Source organism: Neoarius graeffei, chromosome 1 (assembly GCF_027579695.1).
Source record: "Neoarius graeffei isolate fNeoGra1 chromosome 1, fNeoGra1.pri, whole genome shotgun sequence".
Classification (NCBI taxonomy): Eukaryota; Metazoa; Chordata; class Actinopteri; order Siluriformes; family Ariidae; genus Neoarius; species Neoarius graeffei.
The window spans coordinates 103,745,619-103,759,033 of NC_083569.1; the positions used below are offsets into that span (position 1 = coordinate 103,745,619).

Genomic DNA, 13,415 nt, shown 5'->3' on the forward strand with positions numbered 1-13,415 from the left:
AGGAGCAGCGGCTCTACTCCGAGCTCCTCCCGAGTGACTGTGCTTCTCACCCTATCTCTAAGGGAACACCCAGCAACCCTGCGAAGGAAACTCATTTCGGCCGCTTGTATCCGCGATCTTGTTCTTTCGGTCATTACCCAAAGCTGAGAGTCGGAACGTAGATCGACAGGTAAATCGAGAGCTTTGCCTTTTGGCTCAGCTGCTCCTTCACCACAACAGACCGGTAAAGCGACCACATCACTGCGGAGGCTGCACCGATGTGCCTGTTGACCTCACATTCTATCCTTCCCTCACTCGTGAACAAGATCCCGAGATACTTAAACTCCTCCATTTGAGGCAGGACTTCTCCACCAACCTGGAGAGGGCAAGCCACCCTTTTCCAGTCAAGAACCATGACCTCGGACTTGGACATGCTCATTCTCATCCCAGCCACTTCACACTCGGCTACAAACCACCCCAGTGCATGCTGAAGGTCCTGGTTTGAAGAAGCTAACAGGACAACATCATCTGTAAAAAGCAGAGATTAAATCCTGTGGTTCCTAAACAGGATTCCTTCTGGCCCCTGGCTGCACCTAGAAATTCTGTCCATAAAAATTATGAACAGAACCGGTGACAAAGGGCAGCCCTACCGGAGTCCAACATGCACTGGGAACATGTCTGACCTACTGCCGGCAATGCGAACCAGACTCCTGCTCCGTTCATACAGGGACCGGACAGCCCTTAGCAAAGAGCCCTGAACCCCATACTCCCGAAGCACTCCCCCACAGAATACCATGAGGGACATGGTCGAATGCTTTCTTCAGATCCACAAAGCACATGCGGACTGGTTGGGAAACTCCCATGAACCCTCAAGCACCCTATGAAGGGTATAGAGCTGGTCCAGTGTTCCGCGACCAGGACGAAAACCGCATTGTTCCTCCTGGATCCGAGGTTCGACTATTGGCTGAAGTCTCCTCTCCAGTACCCTGGAGTAAACCTTCCCTGGGAGGCTGAGAAGTGTGATTCCCCTATAATTGGAGCACACTCAGGTCCCCTTTCTTAAAAAGAGGGACCACCACCCCAGTCTGCCACTCCAGAGGCACTGTCCCCGACCGTCATGCAATGCTGCAGAGGCGTGTCAGCCAAGACAGCCCCACAACATCCAGAGACTTGAGATACTCAGGGCGGATCTCATCCACCCCTGGTGCCTTGCCACTGAGGAGCTTGCAAACCACCTCAGTGACTTCGGCTTGGGTAATGGACGAGTCCACCTCTGAGTCATCAACCTGTCAAGGTCAACAGCTCCCCACCCGCACTGTAAACAGTGTTGGCAGAGTACTATTTCCCCCTCCTGAGGCGGCGGACGGTTTGCCAGAATTTCTTTGAGGCTGACCGATAGTCCTTCTCCATGGCCTCCCCGAACTCCTCCCAGTTCTGAGTTTTTGCCACTGCAACTGCCCGAGCTGCGGCACACCTGGCCTGCCGATACCTGTCAGCTGCCTCAGGAGTCCCAGAGGCCAACATGGCCCGATAGGACTCCTTCTTCAGCTTGACGGCATCCTTTACTTCCAGCGTTCACCACTGGGTTTGGGGATTGCCGCCACGACAGGCACCGGAGACCTTGCGGCCACAGCTCCGAACAGCTGCATCTACAATGGAGGCAGAGAACATGGTCCACTCAGACTCAATGTCCCCCGCCTCCCTCAGAAGTTGGGAGAAGCTCTCCCGGAGGTGGGAGTTAAAGACCTCCCCAACAGAGTGCTCGGCCAGACGTTCCCAGCAGACCCTCACCATATGTTTGGGCCTGCCAGGTCTGTCCGGCTTCCTCCTCCACCAGCGGATCCAACTCACCACCAGGTGGTGATCAGTTGACAGCTCAGCCCCTCTCTTCACCCGAGTGTCCAAGACATAGGGCCGGAGATCAGATGAAACGACAAAAGTCGATCATCGACCTCTGACCTAAGGTGTCCTAGTGCCCCGTGCACTTATGGACACCCCTATGCTCGAACATGGTGTTCGTTATGGACAAACTGTGACTAGCACAGAAGTCCAATAACGAAATACCACTCGGGTTCAGATCAGGAAGGTCGTTCCTCCCAACCACGCCCCTCCAGGTGTCACTGTTGTTGCCCACATGAGCATTGATGTCCCCCAGTAGAACAATGGAGTCCCCAGTCTGAGCACCTCTCAGTACCTCTCCCAGGAACTCCAAGAAGGCCGAATACTCTATACTGCTATTCGGCCTGTAGGCACAAACAACAGCAAGAGCCCTCTCCCCAATCCGAAGGCGTAGAGTGGCGACCCTCTCATTCACTGGGGTAAACTCCAACACATGGCGGCTGAGCTGGGGAGCTATAAGCAAGCCCACACCAGCCTGCCACCGCTCAACATGGGTGACACCAGAGAAGTGGAGAGTCCAGCCCCTCTCGAGGAGCTGGGTTCCAGAGCCCAAGCTGTGCGTGGAGGTGAGCCCACCTATCTCTAGCCGATACCTCTCAACCTCCCGCACAAGCTCAGGCTCTTTCCCCCCCAGCGAAGTGACATTCCATGTCCCAACAGCTAGCTGCTGCGTTCGGGGATCAGGTCATCGAGGCCCCTGCCTTCGACTGCTGCCCAATCCACACTGCACCGGCCCCCTACGGCTATCTCTGTGGGTGGTGAACCCACAGGAGGTCGGGCCCACGTCACCGCTTCGGGCTGAGCCCGGCCGGGCCCCATGGGCAAAGGCCCGGTCACCAAGCGCTTGCATATAAGCCCCAACCCTGGGCCTGGCTCCAGGGTGGGGCCCCGGCTGCGCTATACCGGGCGACATCACGGTCCTTGATCGATTATTCTCCATGAGGGTTTTGGTGAACTGCTCTTGGTCTGGCCTGTCACCTAGGGTCTGTCTGCCTTGGGAGACCCTAACAGGGGCATAATGCCCCAGACAACATAGCTCCTAGGATCATTCAAGCACACAAACCCCTCCACCACAATAAGGTGGCAGTTCTAGGAGGGGCTTTCTGAAGGTTAATAAAGTAATTAATTTGTGCAGCCATAACTAAATTTGACATGCTATAATGTCTAAATAGATATTCATGCTTAGTCATGCATCTATTGATAAGTAATGAAGCATTAATAAAGAGAAAGTCAGCTCCCACATAATCATCTGAGTGGGAATTTATAAGTTGGAATTTTTTTGATAGCCTCGATTTTTCTGGCCAAACCTAGAATTGAGACAAGTGACTACGTAAAAATGTTGTGTTAAAGAGAAGAAGAAGAAGAAGAAGAAGAAGAAGGCTTTATTTCTCACACAAAGTACAATCCAGGACAGTAATGTAAAATACAGAACTACTGATTAGTAACCCAGAGCCTTTAACCATTGGACCACCACTGTCCATAAATAAATCGACCTTGTTCCCACAAGGAAATTAAGTCTTTAAATTTTCAACAATAAATTCAAACACTCACTTCAGTTCTATTGGAGATCAGTAAAGTATATGCTAATGTTTAACATAATGCTTATGGTAGCTTATGTTAGATTTAAAAAAAAGTCTCCATTTTGATATCTGAAACACTTTCACATCTGGAATTTTAGTTCATATTTCTCACCTGATATTAGTGGCCGTTGATTGTGTATCAGTGTCATTGGCTGTGAAGATGGTGATGACCTTACTCAGGTCAATGGTGGTGCTGTCTTCAGAGATGGAGACAGTTTTGACAACGGGGATGAACTGAGGGGCTTCAGGCACATTTAGCACTCTGATCTTAATGGGGTATTTTCTGTGCTCGTAAATCACCACTGACTTGTGATATGGTGCCTTGTTGTTGACTACCACTTCCAGATCGATCTCTTTCAACTCTTCATAGTTCAGCTCCTTTAATAGATAATTAAAAAGAAATCAGAGAATAAAATAATAAGGGTCTATGTAGAAAGAGTGGAAAGTAAATAAATGTTATAGGTTTTGGTTGACAGTATGATTATTAAGTTTAGTCATAATTCAGGCTGTTACAGTTTGTATACAGTTTAAAGTATCCTAATAAGCAGGTAGTGAGAATTCAAGGATCTTTATTTTTATGAAATATGACCAACATCACTCATATGCGTATACATTTTGATATATTTATCTGGTCTTATCCTTTGTACACAATGTTTCCACACATCATTAATGTTTTAAGTGTAGGTGTTGCACAAAATTGCAAATATTAGATACCGGTAATCTTGGTGAGAATGTATGTACATAATTTAGGAGAGGATAACTCAACTGTTATAGTCTAATTTGAACCCAAGGAACAACTTGGGATGTGCACCAAAATCGCTATCTGGGGCGAACAGGCCGAAAATTACCAATCCAAGATGGTTGCTGGTAGCCATATTGAAAATATCAATTTTTGAACCACTCACCACAGAAATATGTGCAATACCTCATATTATTGGTTTTTCGGTATGGGGAATTCATTAGTGACATCATTTTCATGATTGATGGACAAGGGAACAAGCTATAGTAAAGGGCAAGGTAAAAGAAAAAAGAAAAAGCCCACCAAAAATTGGCCAAAATTGCAGTTTCACAGAAAACATTAGAAAAACAGAATAATTCTACCTCAAACATGAAATCATGGAATTGGGAGACCTATGCATATAATTTAGGAGAGTATAAGAAAGCAAGCATTTGATTAATATAAAGAAATTGTATTTTCAATCATACTATTATGATCAAGGGAATGTTAACTTAAAGTGAAAAATACAAAACAAAACTTATTACTTTAGTAGGCAGCAATATCTTGAGAGCCTAAATGTTTAACAGCCAACAATACAACTTTTAACATCACATTATTACTGTTTATGTGTCACATAAACCAGGGTGGCGGCACGGTGGTGTAGTGGTTAGCGCTGTCGCCTCACAGCAAGAAGGTCCGGGTTTGAGCCCCGTGGCCGGCGAGGGCCTTTCTGTGTGGAGTTTGCATGTTCTCCCTGTGTCCGCGTGGGTTTCCTCTGGGTGCTCTGGTTTCCCCCACAGTCCAAAGACATGTAGGTTAGGTTAATTGGTGGCTCTAAATTGACCGTAGGTGTGAATGGTTGTCTGTGTCTATGTGTCAGCCCTGTGATGAACTGGCGACTTGTCCAGGGTGTACCCCGCCTTTCGCCCGTAGTCAGCTGGGATAGGCTCCAGCTTGCCTGCGGCCCTGTAGAACAGGATAAAGCGGCTAGAGATAATGAGATGAGATAAACCAGGGTCAGGAACATGAAGAGTAACACAATAATAATAATACCGTAATACCAGTGGCCATCTTGGATCGGTAATTTTCAGGCTGTTTGCCCCGGATAGCGATTTTGGCACACATCCCAAGTTATTCCTTGGGGTCAAATTAGCCTATAACAGTTGCGTTATCCTCTCCTAAACCGTGTGCATACATGTCTAAGCCAGGTCCTAGACTAAAAAGTCGACATTCTAAAACCAGAAATTATGATGAAATTCTTTATTTTTCAAGGTAGTGATGCAGAATTTTCTAAGTATGTTTGATGAGCACCAGGGATAAAAAAAAAAAAGCACAGGGATGATGAGATTGATGGGGAAAAGAGGACTGGCGTCATCTTTTAGACATCAAAAATCCTCCCTCATAAACAGTTTCATCACAGTTCTCTGCTTCTTCCATTTTGCTACTAATATACAGTTTTTGGGTAATATTAATATCACAGGAAGTGATAATAATGCAGGCTAAAATTTAAGTCATGAAGGCAGAGATTACATTTTATTGTCCTTCATGAGCATGCAAAAACAACTGCAAATTAACAAAAATATTGGAGGTTTTGGCTAATTCATACCAAATCACAACATGAACAGGACTAGACCCATCCATCCATTATCTGTAAACACTTATCCTGTGCAGGGCCGTGGGCAAGCTGGAGCCTATCCCAGCTGACTATGGGCGAGATGCGGGGTACACCCTGGACAAATCACCAGGTCATCACAGGGCTAACACACAGAGACAAGCAACCATTCACATTCACACCTACGGTTAATTTAGAGTCACAAATTAACCTAACCTGCATGTCTTTGGACTGTGGGGGAAACCAGAGCACCTGGAGGGAACCCACACAGACACGAGGAGAACATTCAAACTCCACACAGAAAGGTCCCCGTCAGCCACTGGGCTTGAACCCAGAACCTTCTTGCTGTGAGGTGACAGTGCTAACCACTGCACCACCATGCTGCCCCCAGGACTAGACCCATGGTTTTTAAAATGGAGTCCATGAGGAAGAACCAAGGGAGTTGTAATTTCTTTGTTTTTTGAAATTTAGTGACAGTGGTGGAACTCTCAACCCACTCTTCTTGAATTATTTATATTTATTACTGAATTGTTTGTTATTAACATCTTTTAAGGGTCATTTGAATATATTTAATGCTGAATTATCTGGATTAAGCAAGTAAGTTTGATAAATAGAAAAAAGAGACAACACATCATTGTAAATAATGAGCCTAATATTTGGAACATGTTCAATAAATAAGTCTATCAACAGATTTTATTATATTTTGAATATCTTTAAAGAGGTTCCATGACTGCAAAACATCCAAGATAACCTGACCAATACTCTGTTCATCAAATGTAGTGGAAATCACAAAACATTTGGCTTGTGCAAAAAAGGTGATTATTACTTTCAGTTTCAGCCAGTGATATTTTAGACGATTTATTTAGACTTATAATACATAGGGCCAAATTACTCAATTCTGATTGGTCAATCAAGGAGGGCTTTTTTCCTTCACATGGGGCCGTATTTCTGAAATGCTATTGGCTAGTTTGTTGGAATGGGTAAAAAGCCAAACAAGTCCAAAAGTCTAACAAAACAAGAAAATATTCTGTGGAACTGCGGTCCTTGTGTCGTGTCGCCGTGTCATGATGAAAGACGCTTTAGAAACTGATTCAAATGTGCAAGATAGTCTTGCACCCTGATTGGTTCAGAAAATGTGAATGACAAATGTTGTGAACTTGAATGTTCGCGACTAGGGCAATTATCAAAACTTCAAAATCGCTCGTGAAATTAATCCTAAATTTTACTCAGCCCCATACGATTACCTATACTAATAAATAGACATTTAATTTATTCGAATGTACACAATAAAGACCTCCACTATTTCCAGAGTCAGATTCACGCTGGACTTTCATGTGAAATAAAGCTTTCCATGATGTTCAATGTTTTCATCTGTTGTGTCATCTGTTCTAAATTATCCATCTTACCTTCTTGACTGTTAGGATGCCCTCGTTAGTTTTGGGGTCCGTGCTGATATCGAAGTAACCGGCCTCATTTCCAGAAATGATGGTGTACACAGCCTCCCAGTTTTCCGTGTGAATCTTATCCTTGTCTGTGGCCTTAATTCGGACTTCCATTTCCACTTTCGTATTCATTCTATTCTCCTCCACAGTCCCCTCATACTGCAAACATCACACACACATGGTGAGAAGAAGCATTCAGCCATGAGTCGGATATTTTGCGTTCTGTTTTGAGAGCCTGATTGCAGAGTTTGATTGGTGCTGTTTGCATCCCAGTCCCACAGGAGGAAAAACAGTTGTATGCAAGATATTTGCAGCACCTTCTATACACTGAATTTCAACATTATGGCACAAGTGTACATTGTGTAGCAACATATCAAACTTTCACTCAAATGCCATGTATGTAGCAACATTTTAACCAAGCTAGCAATCACCATTAATCCATTTGAATAAGATCAATATGAACTAATTAATTTTAATAGAGATTTATATAATTCTGAGACAATTAACATTAGCTATTCATTATAAGAAAAAAATCCAGAAGAAAAAAAAAAACACTCACAGAGCCGTCCTCTAATATGGGGATGTTATCGTTGACATCAAGTATGCTGATGGTCACAGTCCCTGTTCCTGTCAGTGGTTTGTTTTGGGGATCAGTATAGCGTCCGTCCATATCTGTGCCTGTGATTATCAGTTTGTACGTGTCTTGTGTCTGTGTAAGAAAAAGTTGAAAATAATCTTGACCCATAAATATTAACAATCTAAAAAATTGTTTTGAATTCTGTCTTGCATTAGCTCAGGAGAATGTCTCATATTGCCATGAGGTAGGATTCCCCAGTTTGAATACCATGAAAACATCCTGGTAACATAAATTAAGGATTTCAACCCATTTACCGGTAGGAGAGAGCACGGACTACTCCAGCAGATTGCGTCATTTTAAAGTTACTATAGTTTAAAGATTGTCTAAAGTGTTTTCAGTGGTTGTGTGACATATTTGACTAATGCACATTGGGTATTTTTAGTGCTAAGTCTAAACACATTAATTAGAAAATCTGTCAAAGTTTGGAGTGTGAATGATGTTGAGCTGAAGGACAAGAGCTTTAGAAATGTCATTTTATTAAAAAAAATACAAGCAAACAGTAGTGTCCAGAAGATGGTCCTTTTCTGCGGTCACTAATTGTCCAAACCTCAATTAGATGCCGCCTCCATGCAAAAATAAACCTATTTGGAAGATGTACCAGAAGAACTACAAACTACAGCTCAGGTTATAGATGTATATGCCTGGAGTTCACTACTGGAACAGGGTCTTGTGGTCAGATGAGACAAAAGTTTGCTTGAAATAAAAAATGAAAAATGGCTGTATGTGCATCGCTTCATGAACCTAATCCTAATTGTTAATGCAGTTGGACTCATATGAGTCATGAAATGTTGAAATATAAATCTGGCTGCCTCTGTCAAGACCTGGGTCATGGTTCAATGGTTGAACCTTCTAGCATGACAATGATCCAAACATTGTTCACCTTCTGAGTCCACACAAACTTGTTCCAGTGACTGCTGAATCAAGCTTTTGACACAGTAATTCCAATCCCCTAATCTAAACCCCAGTGAAACCTGTGGTATGAGCTGAAGAGAAGAAAGCACAAGAACCACCAGGTCCATGGAGGATGTCAAGAGATTCTGTACTGACCAGTGTATAAGATTCCTCACTCTGTCTTCTCCAATATCATTGTGCTTTATAGGAGGAGACTCAGTGCTATTATTTTGGCAAGGGGGTGGGGGGGGGGGGGGGTGATGCACAAAATACTAAATTCGGGGGTGGGGTGGAGGGGCAGTAAATGTAATGTGCATGGATTTGTTAAAAAAAATCTCTTGGTTTTTTTTCTTCAAATGAAATTACTGCAAAGGTTCACGGTTACATTTCCCTCATATTGTTGATATGAGATTAAGTTAATTAACCACAGAGACATTTTTTTACCCATCTTTACTAAGGATGTCAATAATTCTGACACTGCATAAGAAAGCCTTGGATAATAAAGCTCAGATTGTATGAAGCTCAGATTCTAATCTTTTCTAACTAAATATTGTCTAATATGTAAATGTCTTTGACAGGGTTCTCTTCCTGGAATTGCTCACTTTCAAAAAGGCTGTTGATGAACTTACAATAGTGATTGTGATGTCTACTTTTTATGACTGAGGTGCTCACCTCTCTGTCCAGAGTGTTCATTTTGACTTTGATTTCACCAGACGATCGCTCAATTTTGAACATTGACTCTCTCGCCGGCTCCTGCTGAATAATCCTGTATGCAATTTTTGAATTCGGTGTGCCTGGCTCATCACCATCATAGGCTGTGACTGTAATTACAGAAGTGTCTAGGACAAAGAGTATTAACAATGAAACAGAACCATATGACATACATTCATTATGGACCATATTCCCCTTTTCCCAAAGAAAATCAGAATGCCAAATATGATGTTGCAAAATTGATATTGTGACAAATTACATCAAAATATTTTCCTGAGACATCACAGATATGGCCATTAATGAATCCACTTATTATTAATGACACTCTTATGGGCAGCTGATTGGACATTAAAATATAGTAAAACACTTTTAATTTCTTGATTCTGATTGGCCAGAAAGTCTCATCTCATCTCATTATCTGTAGCCGCTTTATCCTGTTCTACAGAGTCGCAGGCAAGCTGGAGCCTATCCCAGCTGACTACGGGCGAAAGGCGGGGTACACCCTGGACAAGTCGCCAGGTCATCACAGGGCTGACACAGACAACCATTCACACTCGCATTCACACCTACGGTCAATTTAGAGTCACCAGTTAACCTAACCTGCATGTCTTTGGACTGTGGGGGAAACCGGAGGACCCGGAGGAAACCCACATGGACACGGGGAGAACATGCAAACTCCACACAGAAAGGCCCTCGCCAGTCACGGGGCTCAAACCCAGACCATCTTGCTGTGAGGTAACAGCGCTAACCACTACACCACGATGTCGCCTGTTGATTTTATTTATTTATTTATTTGTTCGTTCCATTTTCATGACATGAGCAATTTTTTGTTTTTATGTGTTCTTGTTTTTATGTTTTTAATACACCTTCAGTTGTGGCACGTCAATTTCATTGTATGGGTGACTGTGCAATGACAATAAAGGCTATCTTATCTTATCTATATGGCCTTTCAATTTCATAAAATTGGTGAAATTTAGTTTCCTTCAGAAATTTGGTCATTGTGATATGTTTATTTCTGTAATATCTAAAAAACAAAACAAAAACAAAAAAACAAAAAACAGGCCATTCTGTGGCTGGGAAGTTATTTAATTTGAAGGGATTCCCTAGCAAATATTGTGCATGAAATTGCTCACAGTCGAGCAGACAGAGGAAGTCCAGTGTGCTCATGCTCTGGAGCCCTGCTTCTTCTTCTTTTCCTTCTTCTGTTGGGTTTTCCCGCATGCAGCATCCAGTGTTGCATTACTGCCATCTACAAGTTTATTTTGACTGTGCACTGACAGTTACATCATTCTGTTGCTAAACGAACAGCTGATCACACCGAGGTGCTCGCTGACCACTGATATTTATTCGTTTGGTCCAGCGTTTCCTTTCCTTCACAACATAACGTCTTTTCTTCTCGCTTTCCGTTACTGTAGTCAGTCTTTCACGTTTCCTTCATGTCCTCCATTTTCCTCTCCCGTTTCAAATTTGTATCCCACAATGCCTTGCACAAACAGGGAAAGTCCACCATGTGATGCATGATGATTCGTATCTTGTATTGTGTCATGGTGAAGCAAGAAAAAATAGTAGAGGCCATGTGGCTCCAAATTCATTAATTCTTCTATTTAAAAAAAAAGAAAAAAAAACTAAAATTGGAAGTCTGTGATTTAAATTCAGTAGTTTTCGGTCCACTAAACAAAAATAATTGCATGTCAGGGAAAATTCTTTTTATGACCTACACTTGAAAAATCTGAAAGGCAGGACACCTTTAACACACTTGTCTTGAAAACATTTTTTTTTCTAGACTAACAGCTCATATGTATTATTGTATTGTTGTTAGTTAGCCAAGGAAAAAAAAAACATAATTGTTGATCTGGTGAAGTTTTCTGTGAGGATTCGAAAAAAAATTAAGGCAGGAGTTTCCAGTGTCAGTGCTTTGTAAATGTCAGGAAGTTTGCTAATCCTGGAAAAACATTCAGCTTTTTTTTTTTTTTGTGAAATTACATCTGCATTTTTTGTGTTATTTATTTCAAAAGAGAAAAAAATAGGCTGATGAGGGAAGGTTGATGTTTATAACTTTTATAATGCATGCGAGCCCTGTGATGACCTGGCAACTTGTCCAGGGTGTACCCCGCCTTTCGCCCGTAGTCAGCTGGGATAGGCTCCAGCTTGCCTGCGACCCTGTAGAACAGGATAAAGTGGCTAGAGATAATGAGATGAGATGAAATAATGCATGCGATTCAGGAACAGGATGTCTTGTGGATATTCCACAACCTTAAATGTAAATATAAAATGTTTAAAACTATGACATGTTGAATAAAAAAAAAATGTTAGCAAATTGCTATGCAGTAAAATACTATTGAATGTGCTGTTATAGGGAAACAAGAAAACCCACATTATGATAAAATGAAAAAAAAAAAGTCCATGTACCTTTGTCACTGAGCTCTTCAACAGAACCAGTGAATGAAATAATAAAAGAAGGGGGCCAGTCATTCTGGTCTTCAACAATGATTCTGAACTTGAGGTCATTTTCAGCCTTTTGTCCATCTGGTAGCATTGCTGTCCCTTTGAGCTAAATAAACACACACACACCATTCATGTAAATGCTTGAGAGTTTTGAGAATTCTTGCATGTACTGAACATAGCATTCTATACAGCATGTGATCCAGATGTTTCAGTATCTGTCAAAACAATGCTTCAATCAACATGTATTCAGTTTATATTTTGAGCAAATTCTAATACTGTATAATGCAAGACATTCAGGCCTCTGTCAGACATGTGTTGCAGGTGATTTCTAAAGAATAACTGTGGAAATCATGCAAATTTGGGTGAGGAAAAAAGTCCTATATATGTAAATTAGGGTTTTGTGAGCACTATTCATTCTGTAGTAGTTTAGTTCAATTGAACAAATTAATTTATTTAAATTATACTTCAACAAATTTGACCAAATCTGAAACGACCAAGGGGCAGCATGGTGGTGTCGTGGTTAGCACTGTCTCCTCAAGCAAGAAGGTTCTGGGTCCAAGCCCAGTGGCCGACAGGGGCCTTTCTGTGTGGAGTTTGCATGTTCTCCCCATGTCTGTGTGGGTTTCCTCTGGGTGCTCCAGTTTACCCCACAGTTCAAAGACATGCAGGTTAGGTTAACTGATTAGATTAGATAGAACTTTATTGATCCCTTTGGGAGGGTTCCCTCAGGGAAAATAAAATTCCAGTAGCATCATTACAGGATAAACAGAGAATAGAAAAAAGAGAGAACTTCTAGATAAAGTATTTAGAAAACTTCTAGATAAATATTTACATATACAAATATATGAATAAAAGATATGAAAAAAGTCCAGCAGGAGAGGTATTGCACATTTATATTGCACATTGCCCAGTATTGCTTTTTGTCAGGCTAGGCTACTGCTCCTTCCCATCCTCTGACCTTCTGTTACCCCTCCTCCCCCCCAGAGGGGAGTTGTACAGTCTGATGGCATGAGGGACAAAGGAGGTTTTAAGTCTGTTAGTCCTGCACTCGGGAAGGAGCATTCTGTCACTGAACAGGCTCCTCTGGTTGCTGATGATGGTGTGCAGAGGGTAACTGGCATGCTCCATGATGTTCAGTAGTTTATCCATAGTCCTCTTCTCTGCCACCATCACCAGAGAGTCCAGCTTCATGCCGACCACAGAGCCGGCCCGCCTGATCAGTTTGTCCAGCCTGGATGTGTCCTTCTTGGATGTGCTGCCCCCCCCCAGTACCATGGTATAAAATAGGACACTGGCGACCACAGACAGAACATCCACAGGAGTTTTCTGCAGATGTTAAAGGACCGCAGCCTCCTAAGGCCTGTTGCACCAAATGACAAAGCCCCTCACCAGGATCCTATACTCCTCCTCTCTGTCATACCTGATACACCCCAATATGGCTGTGTCATTGGCAAACTTCTGAATGTAACACAGCTCCGAATTGTAGCAGAAGTCTGCGGTG

General features: G+C 42.7%; 1 protein-coding gene across 2 annotated transcripts in view; it reads right to left on the minus strand.

Moving 5' to 3' along the window:
- LOC132880299 (desmoglein-2-like protein) overlaps positions 1-13,415 on the minus strand; it is a 352,687-nt gene that overhangs the window by 308,099 nt on the left and 31,173 nt on the right. For both annotated transcript variants that reach the window (XM_060913787.1, XM_060913783.1), the window contains exons 4-8: positions 11,879-12,020; positions 9,431-9,597; positions 7,790-7,939; positions 7,195-7,389; positions 3,571-3,836 (exon numbers count right to left, since the gene is read on the minus strand). In XM_060913787.1, the coding sequence (XP_060769770.1) occupies positions 3,571-3,836; positions 7,195-7,389; positions 7,790-7,939; positions 9,431-9,597; positions 11,879-12,020 (920 nt within the window). The remainder of the gene's footprint in view (positions 1-3,570; positions 3,837-7,194; positions 7,390-7,789; positions 7,940-9,430; positions 9,598-11,878; positions 12,021-13,415) is intronic.